The 26,123-nt window shown below is 43.3% G+C and overlaps 1 protein-coding gene across 1 annotated transcript in view; it reads right to left on the bottom strand.

Annotated features, from left to right (window-relative positions):
• Window positions 1-923: 923 nt before the first annotated feature.
• The window catches only part of LOC106587053 (C-Jun-amino-terminal kinase-interacting protein 1), a 47,341-nt gene continuing 22,141 nt past the window's right edge, over window positions 924-26,123 (bottom strand). Inside the window, exons 4-8 of the mRNA XM_045708435.1 lie at window positions 18,915-19,018; window positions 10,679-10,795; window positions 9,632-9,702; window positions 9,277-9,375; window positions 924-5,501 (exon numbers count right to left, since the gene is read on the bottom strand). Of these exons, the coding sequence (XP_045564391.1) occupies window positions 5,429-5,501; window positions 9,277-9,375; window positions 9,632-9,702; window positions 10,679-10,795; window positions 18,915-19,018 (464 nt within the window). The 3' untranslated portion in view covers window positions 924-5,428. The remainder of the gene's footprint in view (window positions 5,502-9,276; window positions 9,376-9,631; window positions 9,703-10,678; window positions 10,796-18,914; window positions 19,019-26,123) is intronic.

Here is a 26,123-nt window from a genome sequence, read left to right as displayed (position 1 = left end):
TATGGCTATAGTGCCACAGAACAGTGCTAAGTTTTACCTATTTGTATTTATTATGGATGCCAAGGCAGCAGCTACTCTTCCTGGGGTCCAGCAAAATTAAGGCACTTAGTTTTTCAATGAAAAAAAAACATTACAATACATTCACAACATATTTCACAACACAATGGGTGCCCTCAGGCCCCTAATCCACTACCACATATCTACAACACAAAATCCATGTGTTTGTGTGTATAGTGCGTATGTTATCATGTGTGTGTATGCATGTGCCTGTGCCTATGTTTGTGTTGTTTCACAGTCTCCACTGTTCCATAAGGTGTATTTTATCTGTTTTTTTTAATATAATTTTACTGCTTTCATCAGTTACTTGATGTGGAATAGAGTTCCATGTAGTCATAGCTCTATGTAGTACAGTGCACCTCCAATAGTCTGTTCTGGACTTGGGGACTGTGAAGAGACCTCTGGTGGCATGTCTTGTGGGGTATGCATGGGTGTCCGAGCTGGGTGTGCATGGGTGTCCGAGTAGTTCAAACAGACAGCTCGGTGCGTTCAACATGTCAATACCTCTCACAATTACAAGTAGTAATGAAGTCAATCTCTCCTTCACTATGAGCAGAGCAGAGATTGACATGCATATTATTAATGTTTGCTCTATGTGTACATCCAAGGGCCAACCGTGCTGCCCTGTTCTGACCACACGACTGAACAGTCGTCCAGGTGCGACAAAACTAGGGCCTGTAGCACCTTCCTTGTTGATTGTGCTGTTAAGAAGGTAGAGTAACACTTTATTATGAACAGACCCCCTTTGGGGTAGCTGGTTTTGGTTGTCGCTAGTATTTTGGGGTATGTTTGGGTTAATTGGTAAGCTAAGGCTATAGAGTAGAGCACAGTTGAGGACTGTTATAATAATGACAAGACACCACAGATGCTGCATTAAACATTTTAAATAAATAATACAATTCACACTTAAAAATAAATAAATAAAAATAATTTAAATTACTACAGTAAGAATTGGTACAGTGTAACATTTGTAATTACAATATATTTATGTATATACGGCATATCTGTACACTCTTTATAACCTTTACTTGGTTTCCTCATAGTGGCCAGAATGACTGTTTGGGGACTGAAAATATAAGTAGTCTCGGAGAATGTCGCAAAATCAGGCATGATTCAATCAGATTCGCCTTAACCCGCAATAACCGACAGACTGCATTACATATAATTGTTTTTGTTTAGGCGATGTTGTAGGTGTTCTGCGTTGGAGCTGTCAAATGGTGAATGGCTGCTCTTGAGGTCATTGTCATGAAGTCACACCAGTCCCACCTGTGTTAGAAGTTCCAAATGTGAAAGTCTAGGCTATATAAAATAATACGGATTTATATCAGCCTAATCAAGGTGTAGATTACAACACACAACACGAAAAACAAAAACAATGATATGCTATGCAATTGTAATTTATCATGGTTTAAGGCGGATCTGATCTGAATTTTGGCCTTTGTTTCTTGGCTCAGAAGAAAAATAGGAATGATGAAGATAAAATGTAAACTTGTGACTTGGAAATACATGTCACTATTCATAGGAAGATGCTTGACAGGTGATAGAATGAATGTGGTTTCATATCGCATGACAGGTGGTAGAATGAATGTAGTTTCATATCCCATGCTTTCATAAGTTAGAGACACCCATTTGACAAGCATTCCTTCTCACAATGTTTTAAATGTTCAGTTAATTACAGTTCTTATAAACAATACATTGTGTTACAAGTTCTTGTTAGAATGTGATTCTGTGTCAGCCACATTAGAAATCACTGTGTCAGAAAGCCACACAATACAATTATTTGCCCTTTCCCCTAATTCCTACCCCTTCTGTGATGGCAAATCTGAAGACTGGAAAGGTGTAGGCAGTAGGGGGATGGCTCCACCTAGCCTTCCAGTGAACTTAAGGTATAACAAACACCTCTGGTTCCATCAGAATCTACAAGCACCAAATGGGTAGGAGCAATTGGTTGATTTCAGACCAGGCCATTGTTTATTATTTTTTTACCATCTCAACACACTCATGATATCTCCTCCACAAAAACAGCCTTTTTTCAACCTCTCCTGTCAACACACATTGTGGTAAATCTAAATGACATAGCAGTTACATCAATGATCCTTCATAGAGGCACTACTTGTAAAAGATACCAGTCTCCCCCTGCCTTGTAATTCCTAGTCAGGCACTACCTTTAAAACTACATCTCCCATCATGCATTTCCTACACACTTCACCTTTCATGTCCTTTTTGTGAGGGCCTGGTAACAGCTTGAGTAAGCATCCTTATCTTATACCCAGTTATCTGAATGGCAACCCCATCTGAACTCTCAATATGAACTCTCATTTCATGTTGAAACTGAGCATGAGAAGAACTATGTCCACAGTGACCCTTCCTGCATATTACAAGACTAAAACTACCTTAAAAGGAAGCCAAAGCGGTTGACTGGAAACTCTGTAGTCCATCTCTTTGTTTCTGGTAATAGAATTACAATATTGTAATTCAATTAAGGAGTGTACCCTTAATGATTTAACAAATCAAAGAATAACTAGGGTCATGTTCAGCACAAACGAACGGAAGCATTTTCGAACAGAAAACAGTGTGAGCGATTTTGTTGGTAGGAACCTCTGTTTTAAAAGTTTGCTCTTGATTCCTTAATGTGAATATATTTGAGGGTTCTGACAGTGTACCAGAGAGAACACCAAAGGCTTTGCAGCATGTTAAAGACACTATTCCTGGTCAACAGTGTGACCCTAATGCTTACTTGGTTTTGGTTTAGGGGGAACAAACACATGGGAAATAAGTAACAGTGTGAGCAACTGATAATTTGGCAGATCATTTGTCATCCCCTTAATTGTAAAGGATGGGGTAGGATAATCTGATCCTAGATCGTTAGTTACCTTAGACCACAGGACTCTTCAGTGTGACCTTATCACCCTCTCCAAACACACTGCACCATTAGCTCATGGAGAATCACTGTTTTCCTCACACAATGTATCACACCAACATTCGAGATTCCATAGGATTAGGGATTAGAATACTCAAATACTAGTAATTTAATAAGATCTTTATGGCAGGTTCCTTCATTGATTGATTTATTTTCCCTGACCTCCGTTTGCTGTTACCTTAGCGACTACTGGTCTTTCTTCGGTTCATCAAATCCACAAATGCCAGTGTTCTACCTGGGATTCAAACTTCAAGTCCACAAAGCCCAGTGTTCTACCTGGGATTCAAGCTCTAAGTCCACAAAGATTAGTCTTAGCATACTCCAGTCCAAGGGCCTCATTTATAAAACTGTGCGGAGGATTCACGTCAAAAGCTGGCGTACGGAGAAACACAGAAAGTGCTTATGCACAAAAATATTCAGATCTATAACACAATGCGCACGCACGTCCCACGCCCGTTTCCCTTTATAAATCACAATCAACTCAAAATTTGGCGCATGTGAGCGAGCGTTTAACGCCCATAGTTGCCTATAAATAGTCAGTGAAATGTTCCTAATTAATATTCATCCATACTGACTGCATGACGATAATGACGGCAAATCCCGACAGAAAGGCTAAAAAAAGAAATTTCATCCAGTGTGAAATGGAAGTTCTTGTAGGGGAGGTTGAAGCAAGAAAAAAAGATATTGTTTGGTGGACACAGTGTGGGCATTACAAATGCCAAAAAGGCATTAGAATGGCAGCATAGGGCGGACGCTGTGAATGCTGCTGGCTCAGAAGGTCGGACTTTCTCAGAAATAAAAAGAAGTGGTCAGACATAAAAGTGGAGGCCAATCCCTTTGCTCCTTGATGAGCGACTTGCCAGTATTATAGGGGAATCCCTCCTGAGTGGAGTAGTGGTGGAGGGGGACACGGACATGCAAGATGCACCGGATGATCAAGGTATGTAATTAGTATTCCCTCGTTTGAAAAGAGTAAACCAAATGTATTCAAGTTGTGTTTAAACATTTATTTACACAAACAATTGTGACATTTTCAATTGTTTTTAGTCGCTGTGTGTTCCTGTGGGGTCTGAGGAGCTGCAGCTGAGCAGGAGCTGAGTGCGCCCAGCCCCAGCATCTCCACTGTACCTCGTGCGTCACAACCCTCCAGTGGCCATGTCCTCACAGATGCAGTCCTGCAAACGCGAAGAGACACCATCGACGCTATTAACGAGGTTGCCAAGGAGTTGATGTGGGACAGGCACGGCTTGGTTTCTGCGGGTGCTTCTCTGTAAAGCTGGGCCCACTATAGCACAGAGATCCAAGAGAACAGCTCTCGGTAATCGGAACCAGCTAATAAGCCACTCTTCATCATTTGCCAGTAAATCTGTCTGGTCTCTGAAAATTCGCTCTCTCAGAATTCTTCCATTTGTCAAATCTTCCAACAGTGCCAAAGCAGCCATTGTGAGTCATTAAGCATTGTAATTGCATGCCTTTTTATACCCACCCATTTGATTGTCAAAGCCACACAATTGTGTAACACCTTCAGGTGTGGTAATTACCCTGATTGTAACTGACAATGACACGGCCATTATCACATTGACAGTTCTGTGCAACGAACATGTGATAACAATATATGAAACTGTGCACTGGTATCTGCCCGACTGAGGCATTGAAAATGGCATCAGTTTAAACGTAATTTGTCCTACTGTTCACCTTATTATTTATGAGAATACATTTCATAACATGCAAGTATTGTTTAATAATTACAGATCCAATTAAATATGATTCCCGATTAAACTGTACAACATATTTGAGGGGTTATTTTGCAAAAACAGATATCTCCATTTGTATTTATTATCCTACATCATGTTTTTTGTGTGGTTTCTTTTGTGTGTACTCCAGGGAACTCTTCATATATAATACGTGAGAGGTAATATTTCAATTTATTTTACACAATGGTATCAATTTCAAAGCATTTCTCGAGTTTCATTCTTCTGCCATTGGAGTCACAGTTTCTCATTTCTCCAGTTTATGTGCATACGTATGTGTCAAAGTGTCCATGGAGGACCGCACATTCTCCCGTCAAGTTTGTTTTTATAAATCCCAAAGTTTGCTTAGAAAGTGGTGTACGCCTTATTTTGCGCCTACGCAACGTTTATAAATGAGGCCCATGGTCACTATGATCTGAGCATTGTGCTTGAGTGGCACATTAACTTCCTCATCAGTGACTCCATTTTGCATATTTTGGGACCCCCTCTTCAACATCTCCACTATATTTGGATCAATTACTTGTTCAATCTTCATACTGTTTAAAATCTTTGGACAAACAGTAGACACCAGTACCTCTCCTTCTTCATCTTTTTGTCAGATTTATTAGTTCACATTTGTTAGAATTGTTTTCTCTGTCATGCAACATTATGTTATGATACACTGTAATGTACAGGGTTGTGGTGGAAGGCGGGGTGGGTGCTATTCCAGGTAAATATCCTCTGTCGGACAGGAGCAATCTACAAATTCCTTATAGTACAACTGGAAGGCTTTCCTGTAGAAGAGACAAGAGGGGAGAACAGATCCGGGGGTAGTTAATAAAAAAATAAAAAAGATTATTCAATCACTCAGTTCCTTACCTGACAGGTATGACAACTCTCTACAGAAACATACAGTTTATTAGGTTCACCCATCTAGTACCGGGTCGGAGCCCCTTTGCCTCCAGAACAGCCTTAATTCTTTGAGGCATGGAAACGTTGCTCAATTGGTATCAAAGGACCTAGCGTGTGCCACGAAAACATCCCACACATCATTGTACCACCGCTACCAGCCTATACTGTTAACCCCAGGCAGGAGGGGGCCATGGACTCATGCTGCTTATGCCAAATCCTGACTCTGCCATCAGCATGATGCAACAGGAACCGGGATTCATTGCACCAGGTGATGTTTTTCCACTCCTCAATTGTCCAGTGTTGGCGATCGCGTGTGCTCTGGCGCCACTTCTTCTTGTTTTTAGCTATTAGGAGTGGAACCCGATGTGGTATGGTTGTATGCTGCAATAAGCCATCCGTGACAAGGACTGACGACTTGTGCGTACCGAGATGCCGTTCTGCACACCACTGTTGTACTGCACCGTTATTTGCCTGTGGGCCTCCAGCTTGCACGATTCTTGGCATTCTCCTTCAACCTCTCTCATCAATGAGCAGTTTTCGCCCACAGCACTGCCGCTCACTGGATGTTTTATGTTTGTCACACCATTCTCAGTAAACCATAGACACTGTTGTACGTGAAAAGCCCAGGAGGCCCGCTGTTTCTGAGATTCTGGAACCGGCATGCCTGGCACCGACGATCATACCACTCTCAAAGTTGCTTAGGTCACTCGTTTTGCCCATTCTAATATTCAATCGAACAGTAACTGAATGACTCAATGCCTGTCTGCCTGCTTTATAAAGCAAGCCATGTGACTCACTGTCTAGGAGCGAACTATTTTCGTGAACGGGGTGGTGTACCTAATAAACTGAGAGTACTGGAACAATTGCAACCAACAGGCAGAATTTAGTGCTGGATTTCTTAAAACGCTACTAACAGGAGATTACATGAATCTGCGTGTTAACCTGTTGGGGCTAGGGGGCAGTATTTGCACGGCCGGATAAAAAACGTACCCGATTTAAACTGGTTACTACTCTTGCCCAGAAACGAGAATATGCATATAATTAGTAGATTTGGATAGAAAACACTCTAAAGCTTCGAAAACTGTTTGAATGGTGTCTGTGAGTGTAACAGAACTCATATGGCAGGCCAAAACCTGAGAAGATTCCATACAGGAAGTGCCCTGTCTGACAATTTGTTCTCCTTCTGTTGCATCTCTATCGAAAATACAGCATCTCTGCTGTAACGTGACATTTTCTAAGGCTTCCATTGGCTCTCAGAAGGCGCGCACATCACTGAGGACCTGAAATGGTCCACCCACACCGACAGTATATATAAGGTATTTAAGTTTTTTATTTTTAATACATTTGCTAAAATTTCCAAAAACCTGTTTTCGCTTTGTCATTATGGGGTATTGTGTGTAGATGGTGGGGTACTGGGCAGAGGCTGGCTAGTGGTGACTTTTTAACAGTCTGATGGCCTGGAGATAGAACGTGTTCTTCAGTCTCTCTGTCCCCTTTTAGATGGTAGTGGGTTGAACAGGCCATGGCTGGGGTGGCTGAGGTCCTTGATGGTCTACTTGACCTACTGTGACACCGGCTACTGTAGATGTCATGGAGGGCAGGTATTGTGCCCCCGGTGATGCGTTGGGCTGACTGCCCTTTGGAGAGCCCTGCGGCTGTGGATGGTGCAGTTAACGTACCAGACGGTGATATAGCCCGACAGAATGCTCTTAATGGTGCATCTGTAGAAGTTTGTGAGGATCTTAGTGGCCAAGCCAAATTTCTTCAGCCTCCTGTTGCACCTTCTTCACTACATAAGTATTCAGACCCTTTGCTATGAGACTTGTTTCTACACCTTGATTTGAGTCCACCTGTGGTAAATTCAATTGAATGGACATGATTTTGAAAGGCACACACCTGTCTATACTATATAAGGTATAGGCAGTTGACAGTGCATGTCAGAGCAACAACCAAGCCATGAGGTCGAGGGAGTTGTCCATAGAACTCTGAGACTGGATTGTGTTTAGGCACATATCTTGGGAAGTGTACCAAAAAAGGTCTGCAGCATTGAAGGTTGCCAAGAACACAGTGGCCTTCACCAATCTTAAATGGAAGAAGTTTGGAACCCCCAGGACTCTACCTAGAGCTGGCCGAAAGGAGCAATCGTGGGAGAAGGGCCTTGGTCAGGGAGGTGAACAAGAACCTGATGGTCACTTTGACAGAGCTCCAGAGTTCTTCTGTGGAGATGGGAGAACCTTCCAGAAGGACAACCATCTCTGCAGCACTCCACCAATCAGGCCTTTATGGAAGAGTGGCCAGATGGAAGCCACTCCTCGGTAAAAGGCATGACAGCCCGCTTGGAGTTTGCCAAAAGGCACCTAAACGACTTTCAGACCATGAGAAACAAGATTCTCTGGTCTGATGAAATCAAGATTGAACTCTTTGGCCTAAATGCCAAGTGTCTCATCTGGAGGAAACCTGGCACCAACTCTACAGTTAAGCTTGGTGGTGGCAGCATCATGATGTGGGGATGTTTTTTCAGCAGTAAATACAGGACCTCAGACTGGGGTGAAGGTTCACCTTCCAACAGCACAACAACCCTAAGCACACAGCAGCAGGAGTGGCTTCGGGACATGTATCTGAATGTCCTTGAGTGGCCCAGCCAGAGCCCAGACTTGAACCCGATCAAACATCTCTGGAGAGACCTGAAAATAGCTATGCAGCGACTCTCCCCATCCAACCTGACACAGCTTGAGGGGATCTGCAGAGATGAATGGGAGAAACTCCCGAAATACAGGTGTGTCAAGCTTGTAGCGTCATACCCAAGAAGACTCAAGGCTGTAATCATTGCCAAAGGGGATTCAACAAAGTACTGAGTAAAGAGTCTGAATACTTATGTAAATTTGATATCATTTTTTTTTTTATATATATTATTATTATGTTTATTTATTTTTTTTACCTGTTTTTACTTTGTCATTATGGGGTATTGTGTGTAGATTGATAAGGATTTTTTTTTCAATACATTTTAGAATAAGGCTGTAACGTAACAAAATGTGGAAAAAGTCTATGCACTGTACATATATAATTATATTCTGGTCTCCGACATTGCTCACTATGATATTTCTAAATTTCTTTCTTCTGTTTTGGTTTTGCTGGTATTGTTTTGTATTTTTAGGTATTACTATTCTGTCGGAGCTAGGAACATAAGCATTTCGCTACACCCGTGAGAACATCTGCAAAATATGTGTAGGCGACCAATACAATTTGTTTTGAAGTCCTCAACTTCAAAGCTAGCTTACTGGATATACTCATTACTGCACTTGTTTGTTGTGATTGAATGACAAAGACAAACCCAAGAAACACCCACATCAACGGGGCCAAATCCCAAAGTGCTATCGCCCTTTATACACTGACATCAGCTTTAGGGAGCGATAATATAATGGCCAATTGTGGTTGCAAATGAGATCAGCTGTTCTGGTGAACTTAGCGCATATTGGTGGTTTAACGAGAGATCACCTCGCGTTGAGACAGTGCTCAATGTTGGTTGTAATTGGCCCACTATGGCTAAGAACCTCTTGAATCCTCTGACAATATAAAAGCGAAGGACAAAGAGCAAAAGAGTGACATGATATATATATATTTTTTAAGACAGAAACAAACAAAGTTCTCAACCCTCACCCAACAGACTCTGCCAGGGGTTTAGTAGAATCTTCAGACACAAACACATGACAGGCAAATCTCTGGTCAGCTGGGTGTTTTGTGATGAAGCCAAAGTACCTAAGGGGAAACCATACAAACCACACATAGGTAAAAAATAAATAAAAAAATACAGGGGTAAGAGGAGTGAACCCCAAGGGGGAACCAGGTTCCGGGAGTAAAATAATTAGACATTTAAAAATGCAGATTTTACAATGGAAGATTCCCAGAGTGATTCTCTTTCTCCATTTCCTCCACTGCCTGCATAACGACTCTCCCTCTTATTTGAATACGGTGAGCACGACTGACAAAATTTCATCCTGGTGCAGATACTTACTTGCTGTTCTTAGGGTGATATCCACAGAAGGAAACATTCTTCAACTGGAAGAAGTGGCTGCACTGGTTACTCTGTGATGACAGACAGACAGACAGACAGACAGACAGACACACACACACACACACACACGCACACATCTATATTATAAACTAGTGCCGGATTTGCGTCCTTAAATTTTGGACTGACTTTCTTCATTTTTGGCTCAAAATAAGCGCATCGTTTGGGACCATGGGGTAGGCTACTTGATATTCCACTGCATTTTTTTTGAGGGGGGGTCAGTAACATTGGCAACTGTGATGTCACAATGAAATGCACACTACATATGAATGCATCATAATTCTTTGGTACAAACCTCATTGACCAAATTCTATGGCTCTGAAAAACAGGTGTTGGGGGTAAAAAAGTATCCACTCTCCATGTCAACAACTCTCTTTTGTCATGGAATTTGCTATCTGCATACACCACATCATCTGTAGGAGCTGTAGCTAGTGAACTTTATGATTTGCCAATTAGATTAGATATTAAAACAAATCATAGCCTTAATGTCAACAAAGAACCCACTGATGGTTACATAGCTTGACTTCAGTTTAGGTGGGTACCGCTATTGCCAGATTCAATTCTCACTCTCCTCTATACAATACAACTAGATTATTATGTGTGGACTGCAATACACTGTAGTGCCCACACTGGAGCGTTATAAACCTTCTTTACTGGGAATATTCCCCTAGTGTGATCTTGCTGGTCAGAGGTTTGGATAAAAAACCTCCATGTATCTAGTCTTGTAAGCTAGACACAATGTCTTGTAGTCGTACTTTGGTCCAAACTAAACTGCTGTCTTTCTAACATGCGCTGAAGGTGTGCCTGAAGAAGTGTGTGTGTGTGTGTGTGTGTGTGTGTGTGTGTGCGTGCGTGCGATGCAAATGCAGGTGTAGAGTGTGTACGTGTGTGTGCAGAAATCTGAGTGTCTGTCTGTGTACCTGTCCTGTTTGTGTGGTGTGTGCGTGCGTGTATGTGTACAACGTGTGTATTTTAGTGTGAAAGTCTTACTCTGTCAGAGGCATAGTAGTCATCCTGGACTAGGAGCTTCACGCCTTTCACGTTGATCTCAAGGATACAAGACGAAGGTGGGTTATACTGCACTGTCATCCTCCTATTGGTGGCAATCTGGTGGCAATCAAAACAGCATCAGCATCCCTTGAAAAAAGCAGCAGCTGAAATGTCAGGCCTGGTTTAGATATTCAATGTATATGTAAAAAAATACGTATTCTATAATTGGAATTTAAACCGTGAACAGGGAAAGGAGACATAGGAAAGAGGTGGGTTATTAGTGTTAAAATTCTAGTGGCATCTCAGCTAGAAGTATACACTATATATACAAAAGTATGTGGATACCCCTTAAAATTAGTGGATTCAGCTATTTGAGCCACACCCGTTGCTGACCATAAACAAAACATTGGCAGTAGAATGACCTTACTGAAGAGCTCAGTGACTTTCAACGTGGCACCATCATAGGATGCCACCTTTCCAACAAGTCAGTTTGTTGAATTTCTGCCCTGCTAGAGCTGCCCCGGTCAACTGCAAGTGCTATTATTGTAAAGTGGGAACATCTAGGAGCAACAACGTCTCAGCGAAGTGGTAGGCCACACAAGCTCACAGAACGGGACTGCTGAGTGTAAAAATTGTCTGTCCTCTGGAAGCAACGCCTGCACAAGAGCTTCATGAAATATGTTTCCATGGTCGAGCAGCCGCACCAAAGCCTAAGATCACCATGTGCAATGCCAAGCATCAGCTGGAGTGGAATGAAGCTCGCCGCCATTGGACTCTGGAGCAGTGGAAATGTGTTCTGTGGAGTGATGAATCATGCTTCACCATCTGGCAGTCCAACAGACGAATCTAGGGTTGGTGGATGCCAGGAGAACGCTACCTGCCCCAATGCATAGTGCCAACTGTAAAATTCTGTGGAGGAGGAATAATGATCTCGGACTGTTCATGGTTCTGGCTAGGCCCCATAGTTCCAGTGAAGGGAAATCTTAATGGAACAGCATACATTGACATTCTAGACGATTCTGTGCTTCCAACTTTGTGGCAACATTTTGGAGAATGTCCTTCCCTTGCCTGTTTCAGCATGACAATGCCCCCGTGCCCAAAGCAAGGTCCATACAGAAATGGTTTGTCGAGATTGGTGTGGAAGAACTTGAATGGCCTTCACAGAGACCTGACCTCAACCCCATCAAAAACCTTTGGGATGAATTGGAACGCCGACTGCAAGCCAGGCCTTATCGCCCAACATCACTGTCCAACCTCACTAATGCCTAGTTAAATAAAGGTTAAATAAATAAATAATGCTCTTGTGGCTGAATTGAAGCAAGTCCCCACAGCAATGTTCCAACATCTAGTGGAAAGCCTTCCCAGAAGAGTGGAGGCTGTTATAGCAGCCAACGGTGACCAAGTTCATACTAATGCCCATGATTTTGTAATGAGATGTTCGACGAGCAGGTGTACACATACTTTTCAAATCAAATCAAATTTGATTTGTCACATGCACTGAATACAACAGGTGTTACCTTACAGTGAACTGCTTACTTACAAGCCCTTCACCAACAATGCAGTTTTAAGAAAAATACCCCCCAAAATAAGAAATGAAACTAACAAATTATTAAAGAGCAGCAGTATAATAACAATATATACAGGGGGTACCGGTACAGAGTCAATGTGTGGGGGCACCGGTTAGTCGAGGTAATTGAGGTAATGTGGGTAGAGTTATTAAAGTGACTTATGCATAGATAATAACAGAGTAGCAGCAGGTAAAAGAGAGGGGGGCAATGTAAATAGTCTGGGTAGCCATTTGATTAGATGTTCAGGAGTCTTATGGCTTGGGGGTAGAAGCTGTTTAGAAACCTCTTGGACCTTGACTTGGCATTCTGGTACCGCTTGCCGTGCATTAACAGAGAGAACAGTCTATGACTAGGGTGGCTGGAGTCTTTGAAATTTTTTAGGTCCTTCCTCTGACACTGCCTTGTATAGAGGTCCTGGATGGCAGGAAGCTTGGCCACAGTGATGTACTGGACCGTACGCACTACCCTTTGTAGTGCCTTGCGGTCAGAGGCCAAGCAGTTGCCATACCAGGCAGTGATGCAACCAGTCAGGATGGTATAGCTGTAGAACCTTTTGAGGATCTGTGGACCCATGCCAAATCTTTTCATTCTCCTGAGGGGGAATAGGTTTTGTCATGCCCTCTTCACGACTGTCTCGGTGTGATTGGACCATGATAGTTTGTTGGTGATGTGGATCCCAAGGAACTTGAAGCTCACAACCTGCTCCACTACAGCCCGGTCGATGAGAATGGGGGTGTGCTCGGTCCTCCTTTTCCTGTAGTCCACAATCATCTCCTTAGTCTATATCATGTTGAGGGAGAGGTTGTTGTCCTGGCACCACACGGCCAGGTCTCTGACCTCCTCCTTATATGCTGTCTCGTCGTTGTTGGTGATCAGGCCTACCCCTGTTGTGTCATCGGCAAACTTAATGATGGTGTTGGAGTTGTGCCTGGCCATGCAGTCATGAGTGAACAGGGAGTACAGGAGGGGAGTGAGCACGCACCCCTGAGGGGCCTCCGTGTTGAGGATCAGCGTGGCGGATGTGTTGTTACCTACCCTTACCACCTGGGGGCAGCCCGTCAGGATGTCCAGGATCCAGTTGCAGAGGGAGATGTTTAGTCCCAGGATCCTTAGCTTAGTGATGAGCTTTAAGGGCACTATGGTGTTGAACGCTGAGCTTTAGTCAATGAATAGCATTCTCACATAGGTGTTCCTTTTATCCAGTTGTGATTGGGCAGTGTGGAGTGCAATATAGATTGCATCATCTGTGGATCTGTTGGGGCGGTTTGCAAATTGGAGTGGGTCTAGGGTTTCTGGGATAATGGTATTGATGTGAACCATGACCAGCCTTTCAAAGCACTTCATGGCTACAGACGTGACTGCTACAGGTCGGTAGTGTCATGACTTGTCCTCCTGGATGGAGATCTAAGGTGCTGGCTAATTAAAGGTTTCATACAAGCGTAAACATATATACATTGCAATTACTTTTGAATGAGTGGTCGTTCATGTGCAAAGTATTCACATTCCCATGAGTGTATCATTCAACTGTATGTACGATAGTTGAATTCCTTGGCCTCTCCTTCTCCCGCTCTTTCTTTCCTCACCCCTTTCTTTGTGTAACAAGCCGTCATATCAGGTTAGTCCACTAGGGACTTTTCATTGCATTATGCTAGTAATCAATGTATAATCTATACTGTGTGTGTTTTGTAATTCTGTGTGATTATTTAGTTAGTAAATAAATAATTAAGCCTAATTTGTGTATTGCTGAATCATCATTTAAACTAGGGTTTGTGCAGATTTTAAGTCAACGATGTTGTCACGTCCTGACCATATACTTAGGTTTTTTTGTATTATATTTGGTCAGGACGTGGCAGTTATGTTTGGTTATGGTATAGTGGGGTTGTGAGTGTTGGGGTAGGTTCTAGGTTAGGTATTTCTATGTGGAGTTTAGTGAGTATGTTTGTTTGGTTAATTGGGGTTGGGACTCTCAGTTGAAGGCAGGTGTTGTCTATCTGCCTTTGATTGAGAGTCCCATATAGTGGGGTGTGTTTGTTTGATTTTTGTGGGTAATTGTAATTTTGCACTGTGTTTCGTTTCACCTGTGAAACTGTCACCTTTCTCCTCTGCGTGTTTATTTTGTTTTGTCGTTTCCATCTAAAATAAAGATGATGTGGAACAGTCAACCTGCTGCGTATTGGTCATCGAGTGATTTCGACATATCTTCCGATGAGGGAGAATACGAGGAACGTGACAGAATTACCCACCGACAACGGACCAAGCAGCAGAGGAAGGAGCAGCACAAGGAGAGGCACCAGGAGAAAGGCTATCTGGAGTCATGGACTTGGGAGGAAATCCTGGACGGGAAAGGACCATGGACTCAAGCTGGGGATTATCGCCGCCCACAGTGGGAGATCGAGGCGGCGAGAGCTGAGAGGCGCTGGTATGAGGAGAGGGAGCGCAACGGACACGGGAGGCAGCCCCACAATTTTTTTGGGGGGGGGCACACGGGGAGATTGGCGGAGTCAGGTGGTAGACCTAAGCCAACTCCCCGTGCTTACCGGAAGCAGCGTGGTACTGGTAAGACACCGTGTTATGCCGTGGAGTGCACGGTGTCCCCAGTGCACGTTCAAAGCCCGGTGCGCTACATACCAGCCCCCCGCAAGTGCCATGCGAGTGCAGGCATCGAGCCAGGGCGGATGGTGCCAGCTCAGCGCGTCTGGTCTCCAGTGCGCCTCCTCGGTCCAGGTTATCCTGCGCCGGCGTTGCGCACTGTGTCTCCAGAGCGCTGGGAGGGTCCAGTTCGCCCAATGCCTGCTCTCCGCCCGTGCCGGGCCAAAGTGGGCATTCAGCCTGGAGTGTGGGTAAAGAGTGTCCGTACCAGAACTCCAGTGCTCCCCCACAGCCCGGTTTATCCTGTGCCTCCTCCTCGGACCAGGCCTCCAGTGGGTCTCCCCCTCCTGGTTCATCCTGTGCCACCTCCCAGGACCAGGCCTTCAGTGGGTCTCCCCATCCTGGTTCATCCTGTGCCACCTCCCAGGACCAGGCCTCCAGTGGGTCTCCCCATCCTGGTTCATCCTGTGCCACCTCCCAGGACCAGGCCTTCAGTGGGTCTCCCCAGCCTGGTGAGTCCTGTGCCACCTCCCAGGACCAGGCCTTCAGTGGGTCTCCCCAGCCTGGTGAGTCCTGTGCCACCTCCCAGGACCAGGCCTTCAGTGGGTCTCCCCATCCTGGTTCATCCTGTGCCACCTCCCAGGACCAGGCCTTCAGTGGGTCTCCCCAGCCTGGTGAGTCCTGTGCCACCTCCCAGGACCAGGCCTTCAGTGGGTCTCCCCATCCTGGTTCATCCTGTGCCACCTCCCAGGACCAGGCCTCCAGTGGGTCTCCCCATCCTGGTCCGTCCTGTGCCACCTCCTCGGACCAGGCCTCCAGTGGGTCTCCCCATCCTGGTTCATCCTGTGCCACCTCCCAGGACCAGGCCTTCAGTGGGTCTCCCCATCCTGGTTCATCCTGTGCCACCTCCCAGGACCAGGCCTTCAGTGGGTCTCCCCAGCCTGGTGAGTCCTGTGCCTGTGCCCAGGGCCAGGCATCCATCATGTCTCCCCAGCCTGGTGAATCCTGGGTCAGGGCCGTCGGAGGATCCGACACCGGGTGCGGCCCAGAGGATCCGACACCGGGTGCGGACCAGAGTATCCGACAACCTCTTGCGACCCGGGACTGAGGGGAGCTGCCTGTGACCCAGAACCGGGTGAGTCTGGTCACAATTCTAAAATAAAGTTGATTAACTATGACTGTGATGATTCTGCCTACAACCCAGAACCGAAGGAGTCTGCTTACAGCTTGGGACCGACGGAGTCGGCCCACGAACCAGAACCAAAGAAGTCTGCCTACTGTCCTAAGCCCAACAGGTCTGTCTACGGTCTGTTGGACAGTAGGCCAGAACCGAGCCACCTCCAATAGAGGTGGGTTGGGGAGGGGGGGTGTAGCACTGTGCCGTCGTTGACGGCAGCCACCCTCCCTTCCCTCCCTTTAGTTAGGAGGTTAATTGTGTGTTGTTTTTTTTGTTTTTTTTTTCTGTTGGTTTTGTGCATTCAGTGTATGCACCTTTAGGGGGGTAATGTCACGTCCTGACCATATACTTAGGTTTTTTGTATTATATTTGGTCAGGACGTGGCAGTTATGTTTGGTTATGGTATAGTGGGGTTGTGAGTGTTGGGGTAGGTTCTAGGTTAGGTATTTCTATGTGGAGTTTAGTGAGTATGTTTGTTTGGTTAATTGGGGTTGGGACTCTCAGTTGAAGGCAGGTGTTGTCTATCTGCCTTTGATTGAGAGTCCCATATAGTGGGGTGTGTTTGTTTGATTTTTGTGGGTAATTGTAATTTTGCACTGTGTTTCGTTTCACCTGTGAAACTGTCACCTTTCTCCTCTGCGTGTTTATTTTGTTTTGTCGTTTCCATCTAAAATAAAGATGATGTGGAACAGTCAACCTGCTGCGTATTGGTCATCGAGTGATTTCGACATATCTTCCGATGAGGGAGAATACGAGGAACGTGACAGATGTTCACTGTGGGGACGACGTCATCAATGCACTTATTCATGAAGCCAGTGACTGATGTGGTGTATCCTCAATACCATCGGAAGTATCCCGGAACATATTCCAGTCTGTGCTAGCAAAACAGTTATGTCGCTTAGCATCTGCTTCATCTGACCGCATTTTTATATGGACCGAGTCACTGGTGCTTCCTGCTTTAATTTTAGCTTGAAAGCAGGATTCGGGAGGATAGAATTATGGTCAGATTTGCCAAATGGAGGGTGAGGGAAAGCTTTGTACGTGTCTCTGTGTGTGGAGTAAATCTGGACTAGAGTTTTTTTCCCTCTGGTTGCACATTTAAGATGCTGGTAGAGATGAGGTAAAACGCATTTAAGTTTCCCTGAATTAAAGTTCCCGACCACTTGGAGCACCGCCTCTGGATGAGCGTTTTCCTGTTTGATTATGGCGGTATACAGCTCATTGAGAGCAGTCTTAATTCCAGCCTCGTTCTGTGGTGGTATGTAGACAGCTACGAAAAATACAGATGAAAACTCTCTAGGTAGATAGTGTGGTCTACAGCTTATCATGAGATACTCTACCTCAGGCGAGCAAAACCTTGAGACTTCCTTAGATATCGTGCACCAGGTGTTGTTTACAAATATACATAGACCACCCCCCGTGTCTTACCAGAGGCTGCTGTCCTATCCTGCTGATACAGTGTGTAACCCGCCAGCTGTAAGTTAATCATGCCATCGTTCAGCCATGACTTGGTGAAACATAAGATATTACCGTTTTCAATGTCCCGTTGGTAGGATATACGTGCTTTTAGTTCGTCAAGTTTATTATCCAGCAGTTGTATGTTGGCCAATGGTACGGATGGCAAAGGCAGATTAGCCACTCGTCGGCGGATCCTCACAAGACACCCCGATCTCTTTCCACGATACCTCTTCCGTCTTTTTCTCCTGCGAATGACGGGGATGTGATGCCTGCTCCCGCTCTCCCTCTCTGGCGCTCGAGGGCACCAGGCTGCCTTTGATTGCGCACACCTGTCACCATCATTACGTGCATCAGCACTCATTGGACTCACCTGGACTCCTTCACGTTTTGATTGCCTTCCCTATATCTGTCTGTTTCCTCTGTTTCATCCCCGTGTCAGCATTATTGTCTGTTACGTTTCCCCTGTCCAGCCGCTGTCCATATTCTGTTCCTGTCCATGGTTATTAAATGTTCACTCTCTGTACCTGCTTCCTATCTCCAGCATCAATCCTTACAGGGGATGGGTGTCTGGAGTAAATCACTCTCGTCCGACTCATTAAAGAGAAATTGTTTGTCCATTTTAAAGTGAGTAATTGCTGTTCTGATTTCCAGAAGCTGGTTTCAGTCATAAGAGACAGTAGCAGCAACATTATGTACAAAATAAGTTACAAAATAGCACGGTTGGTTAAGATCCCTTGAAACGGCAGCCATCCTCTCTGGCACCATCTTATGAAAAGAAGCAAGTCCCAACAGCAATGTTCCAATATCTAGTGGAGAGCCTTCCCAGAAGAGTGGAGGCTGTTATAGCAGCCAAGGGGGGACCAACTCCATATTAATGCCCATGATTTTGGAATGAGATGTTCGACGAGCAGATGTACACATACTTTCGGTCATGTAGTGTAGCTATGAGCAATGGCTAATAACTCTTTTCAACCTGCCTCTGTCCTCTTTTCTTTTCTATCTTGTTTTAATGATTTCCTGTCTTAACCTTTGTAATTTGTAATCTCAGATTCTTCTCCTGTCAATGCTTGTTTGTGTAATACAGGGTTGGGGTCAATTCTGAATTGAGATGCGAATTGGTCTTTTAATTCCAATTCTATTCTTAAATTTGAATTTTGTTTTATTTGCCCACACCCTACAGGATATAGACTTTGAATTAATTTCTGAATTTCAACCCTAACCCTGGTGTAATAACATTCTATTTTCAATACTATTTTCTCCCCCATTATTTCCCATCTTCCTACTCACTCCATTTGTCTCTTCATCCATCTGTCTATTTCTCCCCCTCTCTCTCTCAGTTAAAGCTTATGATCTTCTTTGGTAATGTGCCAGTTGATATCTCTCTCATACTCTTTCTATCCTCTCACTCTTTCTTTCACAAGAAAACACACAGCACCTCCCATACCTTCTGCATAGCTGCACACAGAACATCGTTGCCTTTGTGGTAGGGCACTTGGACCGAGCCCAGGAATTTCATGTGATATCTGTCTACCCATTCACTGCTCTTCACTGTGGAGAGAGAGAGAGAGAAAAATATTAACTATGGATGCTACAGTACATTTAAAGGCGCAATGTGTAGAAATAGCTCTGCCATTTCCTGGTTTCTAATGACAAAAACAATATATAATGTAGAGAATAATTGTACCATCAACAACTGTCATGGACCGCATAAAGATTTATCCTCACCGGTTTTTGTATATTGCAGCTTAGTAACTGCAACCACTTAACAATCCTCGAGATAAGCAACATTCCATCCTGTAACTAATCTGTAAGTATTCATATTCCTTGTTAACCTGTTGGGTCTAGGGGGCAGCATTTGCACGTCTGGATAAAAAAAATGTACCCGATTTAATCTGGTTACTAATCCTACCCAGTAACTAGAATATGCATATACTTATTATATATGGATAGAAAACACTCTAAAGTTTCCAAAACTGTTTGAATGGTGTCTGTGAGTATAACAGAACTCATTTGGCAGGCAAAACCCTGAGACATTTTCTGACAGGAAGTGGATACCTGATGTGTTGTATTGACTTTAAACCTCTCCCATTGAAAAACACAGGGGTTTAGGAATATTTTGGCACTTCCTATTGCTTCCACTAGATGTCACCAGCCTTTACAAAGTGTTTTGAGTCTTCTGGAGGGAGATCTGACCGAACAAGAGCCATGGAACGGTGATGTCCCATTAGACACCTGGCGCGCTACTTCATGTTGGGTACCCTCGTTCCAATACGTTATAAAAGGCTATGCATTCGTCCACCTTGAATATTATTCATGTTCTGGTTAAAAAGGCCCTAATGATTTATGCTATACAACGTTTGACATGTTTGAACGAACGGAAATATATTTTTTCCCCTCGTTCATGACGAGAAGTCCGGCTGGCTTACATCATGTGCTAACGAGACGGAGATTTTTGGACATAAATGATGAGCTTTTTTTGAACAAAACTACATTCGTTATGGACCTGTGATACCTGGAAGTGACATCTGATGAAGAGAATCAAAGGTAATGGATTATTTACATAGTATTTTCGATTTTAGATCTCCCCAACATGACGTCTAGTCTGTATCGCAACGCGTATTTTTCTGGGCACAGTGCTCAGATTATTGCAAAGTGTGATTTCCCAGTAAGGTTATTTTTAAATCTGGCAAGTTGATTGCGTTCAAAAGATGTAAATCTATAATTCTTTAAATGACAATATAATATTTTACCAATGTTTTCTAATTTTAATTATTTAATTTGTGACGCTGACTTGACTGCCGGTTATTGGAGGGAAACGATTTCCTCAACATCAATGCCATAGTAAAACGCTGTTTTTGTATATAAATATGAACTTGATAGAACTAAAAATGCATGCATTGTCTAACATAATGTCCTAGGAGTGTCATCTGATGGAGATTGTAAAAGGTTAGTGTATCATTTTAGCTGGTTTTATGGTTTTGGTGACCCTGTCTTTGACTTGACAAAACATTACACACAACTCTTGTAAATGTACTGTCCTAACATACTCTAAATTTATGCTTTCGCCGTAAAACCTTTTTGAAATCGTAAAACGTGGTTAGATTAAGGAGATGTTTATCTTTCAAATGGTGTAACATAGTTGTATTTTTGAAAAATTTGAATTTTGACATTTATTTGGATTCAAATTTGCCGCTCTTGAAATGCACCTGCTGTTGATGGAGTGCACCACAGGTGGCACGCTAGCGTCCCACCTAGCCCCAAGAGGTTAATGTGTGTTTATGTTCTTATTATTTCACCATTTATTACTTTGTATGATGTTAAAAAGATCGCTTGCTAAAACGGGATCCGCTGATCCCATTGAAATGTATGGTGTTTAGCTTGGACGTTAGCTAGCCTCATTGCTATTAATGTTTCTCTCTTTAATCGTCATGCTAAACAGCATGGATGTGTGTGTATGCAAATGTGTATTTGTGTTAGTATGCTCACCTGGGTCCTACCTGTTTGGTCTATTTTGGTTCATCCTGGATGTTCACCTCCCTGTAAATTGCCCCATCTACAACAGACTATTGTAGCCTATACCTACCTTGTGAGACCTGTAAATCATTGTTCTCTCCTGCTGTTGTCCCAACATGTTATGTGTTACTGTTTAGCTTTGATACATCCAATTCTACATGTATCTATCTATATATGTGATAATATCATACTTACCTTTTGGCATGCTGTGCTTATAGTTTTTGTGCGTACACTTTTAGACTTGTGAAATTAAATCTTCAAATTATATCTCCAGCCTGGTTCTCGGAGGATTAGTGTTAAGAAAAGTTTAGCTGGCTATCTAGCTAAAGAAGCATTCATTGGAGCATGTCCTTAGTGAGAAGAGAAAAAATGATGTACTTTCATCTGTTTGAAGCTGGTGTACAGAACTGAAAGTAAAAAGACACAAAAATGAAACTTATGGAGGGGGAGCATAGAAATATTGTACATAGAACATATCTACTACTTATCAGACTTGCTTTCAATGAGAATGACATATCAACTCCCATTTCTATGTGAAATCTGTTGGTTCTTCCACAAAGCTACATAATGGACCTTTAAAGTGCTCTGAATGAAGATGGGTCAGCATTTAAGCCCTGCATACATAATAATGGGTTAGTGCTGGACAAGGTACTTTTAGCCCTTCCCTTATGTTCTACTCTGCCCACACTGTTTGTGTTCTGGGTCAATTTGATCAGTACAGTAAGTACATCAAGATCACAAATATAGGATTTTAACCTCCTCAAATGTATTTTATAGTAGCTTAGAGTGTCCTCTTTCATATGATTTTCCCCGAAGTTGATGGACCCAACTGTTCAAAAGTTAGAGCCAAATGTTTGATTACCGTACCAAAGTCATAAATCAATCACATTATGACATTTTATGACATTTATGACCTTTATAGCAAATGTTTTGCCAAACTTCAGATCACTGTTCCTCGGCCTCTGAACATCACAGGGAAAGCATACATATATCCTTGAGAATATATATCATCATGGATGGATTTTTAATTGCAGATAATACCATTTGTCTCTAGTACAAAAGTCAAGGTCAAATTTACTTCAATTTGACTTCAGATTAGTGTTGCTCAGCCTACGAGCATCATAGGGACATCATACATATATCTATGTGATCATCATGGTTGCACCATTCCTGTGCAGTAAGCAGTTTGTTTCTCTCTCTCTATATATATATATATGTATTTATATAGTTATCTAGACCAAGTTCAAGGTCAAATTGAGAATAAAATGTACCTAGAACATCATGTCACTATTCCGGTACCGGGTTTAATTTTTATTAGATTTGTTTAATTACATGTTTTGCAAGTTTGAGACCCATGGGTCATGGTTGAAAATGGCATAAAATAATTTTGTATTTGTTCTTGGTCAATTTGACCCGGAACAGAAGGGAAGAGTTAAAGTGCTCTACACAAGGTTGGCTCAATGCCAAGTACTGTAATGTGCATCAATATTTTCACCTATAGAGCTGTCAACACAATAGTGTTCTTTAAAGGGGCAATCTGCGACTGGTTACACACCATGATTTTAAAAACAGAGCAGGTTTTGGCCTCTCTCTTGTTAATGTCAGAAGTCTATTTCCAAAAATAGACATGATTTAAAATATGGGCCAAAACGACACATGCAGACGTAATGGTTTAATCAGAAACTTGGCTAAAGAAATCTGTGTCAAATAACTCAATTTCTACACGGTTTTTAGAACAGATTGGATGAGTAAAGACGGAGGGGTTGCAATTTATTTGAAATCCCGAGTTTAACACCTGAAATTATCTCGATTACCAAAGCCAAACATTTTGAATTGCTTGCGGTTAAAGTGAACATCTATAAGGACTCCCACATCATTGTAGTCGGCTACTGCAGACCGCCCTCGGCTTCAGGAGATGCGCTTAACTCTCTTTCTGATGTCCTGCACAGGCTAAAGGACTCTGAATTCATTATTTTAGGAGATTTGAAGTGGGACATGCTTACATCTGTATTGGACTCTTTTAAAGAACTGTGTGACTCTCTGAATCTCGCTCAATTAATTAATGCTGGCCTCAATACATATTCGTCACCGGACCCACTGGCTCCAGGTCATCTATAAGTCTCTGCTAGGTAAAGCTCCGCCTTATCTCATCTCACTGGTCACCATAACAACAACCACATGCTCCAGAAGGTATATCTCACTGGTCATCCCCAAAGCCAAAACCTCCTTTGGCCGCCTCTCCTTCCAGTTCTCTGCTGCCAATGACTGGAACGAAGTGCAAAAATCGCTGAAGTTGGAGACTTATATCTCCCTCACTAACTTTAAGCATCAGCTATCTGTGCAGCTTACCGATCGCTGCAGCTGTACACAGCCCATCTGTAAATAGCCCATCCAACTACCTACCTCATCCCCATATTGTTTTATTTACTTTTTTCTCTCTTTTGCACACCAGTATTTCTACTTGCACATCATCATCTGCACATCTATCACTCCAGTGTTAATTTGCTAAATTGCAATTACTTCGCTTCTATTTATTTCCTTACCTCCTTACGCAATTTGCACACACTGTATATAGACTTTTTCTATTGTGTTATTGACTGCACGTTTGTTTATTCCATGTGTAACTCTGTGTTGTTGTTTGTGTTGCACTGCTTTGCTTTATCTTGGCCAGGTCGCAGTTGTAAATGAGAACTTGTTCTCAACTGGCCTACCTGGTTAAATAAAGGTGAAATAAAAAATAAAAAAATGCGCCTACAAGACCGATTCCAGAATGCCTAACAAATCAACGCTATTGGACATTATTCTAACGAATACCCCTCACAAATATACATCGACTGGGATATTCTGTAATGATGTCAATGATCACTGTGCAATTGCTTGTGTTAGAAATACAAAAATGGCCAAAGCCACAACCTGTTGTATTTTTAAAAGAAATTTTAGACAGTTTGATGAGCAAGCGTTCTTACATGATCTGTACCATAATATTGACAGAGTAAGTCTGATTCCCAATGTTAACACTGCCTGGGACTATTTTTATATTACATTTGTGTCGATTTGCGATAAGCATGCCCCTGTGAAGAAATTTTGAATCAGTGGAAGGGACAATCCATGGTTTTCAGATAACTTGGCAGAATTAATTAGAAAGATAAATATATCTTGGGCTCAAGCTAGACATACAAATGCTCCTGTTGACTGGGCCTCCTTCAGAGCACTAAGAAACAAATGCACAGGATTGATCAGGAATTCCAAATCAGATTGCTATTTAAATGCAGTCACAGAGAACCTAAACAACCCTAGTGAGTTCTGGAAGCTAATCAAATCAGTGTCAGGTTCAAATGTACCCTCTGGCCTTCCTGATCATTTAATGATAGATTCTAATGAAGTGAAGGATAAAGCCAATATTGTAGGGGTTTTTAACAAGCACTTCATATCTGTTGGTTCCTCTAATGTAAGCTCTGTGAACCATTTTAACTTTGAGTCTGTTTCTTATACTGAGGTCTATAAAGCACTAAAGGCTATAGACACTAAAAAGTCTGCAGGTCCAGACAACCTGGACCCCGACCTCTCGTCTCTAAACTCCTTATCCTGACAAAAGTCTATGAATCCCTAGTGAACTCACAGTTAAAAAACGTATAATTGAAAAGAACATACTGAGCGGGGTTCAGTCTGGCTTTAGATCGGGGCACAGCACCAGAACTGCAGCTACGGCAGTGGCAAACGACATCATTAATGATCCTTTGTTTGGACCTCCACCCTGGACATGCGATCTTATCCCAGAGGCCGACCCAAAACAACACGGTCGCCGCAGGAGAGGCAGACGGAGCGGCCTGCTGGTCAGACTCAGAAGGCGAGCACACCATCCACCACTTCCTAGCATATTACTCGCCAGTGTCCAAACTCTTGATACCAAGGTTGACGAAATTAGGGCACGAGTTGCCTTCCAGAGAGACATCAGAGATTGTAACATTCTCTGTTTCACGGAAACATGGCTCACTCTGGATACGTTGTCAGAGCCGGTACAGCCACCCGGTTACCTTCAAGCATCGCGCTGACAGAAACAAACATTTCTCTGGTAAGAAGAAGGGCGGGGGTGTATGCTTTATGATTAACGACTCATGGTGTAATCACAACAACATACAGGAACTCAAGTCCTTTTGTTCACCTGACCTAGAATTCCTTACAATCAAATGCCGACCGCTTTATCTTCCAAGAGAATTCTCTTCGATTATAGTCACAGCCGTGTATATCCCCCCAAGCAGATACCTCATCGGCCCTGAAAGAACTTCACTGGACTCCATGTAAACTGGAAACCATACATTTTGAGGCTGCATTTATTGTAGCTGGGGATTTTAACCGCAATTCAACGCAACTCAAACACGAGACGAATGTGGCAGGGGCTACAGTCAATCACGGATTAGAAAAAGACATATTCAACCAATCCCTATCCCAGTCTGTTGTCCCCACATAATTCAAGATGGCCACCATTGTTCCTGTTCCCAAGAAAGCTAAGGTAACTGAACTAAATGACGATTGCCCCATTGCACTCACTTCTGTCATCATGAAGTGCTTTGAGAGACTAATGAAGGATCATATCACCTCCACCCTACCTGATACCCTAGATCCACTCCAATTTGCTTACCCCCCTAATAGGTCCACTGACGATGCAATCGCCATCACACTGAACACTGCCCTATCCCATCTGGACAAGAGGAATACCTATGTAAGAATGCTGTTCATAGACCACAGCTCAGCATTTAACACCATAGTACCCTGAAAACTTGTCATTAAGCTCGAGACCCTGGGTCTCGACCTCGCCCTGTGCAACTGGGTCCTGGATTTTCTGACGGGCCGCCCCCAGGTGGTGAAGGTGGGAAACTACATCTCCACCCCGCTGATCCTCAACACTGGGGCTCCACAAGAGTGCGTTCTCAGCCCTTTCCTGTACTCTCTGTTCACCCATGACTGCGTGGCCATGCACACTTCCAACTCAATCATCAAGTTTGCAGACGACACTACAGTGGTAGGCCTGATTACCAACAACGACAAGACAGCCTACAGGGAGGAGGTGAGGGCCCTCGGAGTGGGGTGTCAGGAAAATAACCTCTCACTCAACTTCAACAAAACAAAGAAGATGATCGTG

This window comes from Salmo salar, chromosome ssa26 (assembly GCF_905237065.1).
Source record: "Salmo salar chromosome ssa26, Ssal_v3.1, whole genome shotgun sequence".
NCBI lineage: Eukaryota > Metazoa > Chordata > Actinopteri > Salmoniformes > Salmonidae > Salmo > Salmo salar.
This window is presented reverse-complemented; position numbering and strand designations above follow the sequence as displayed.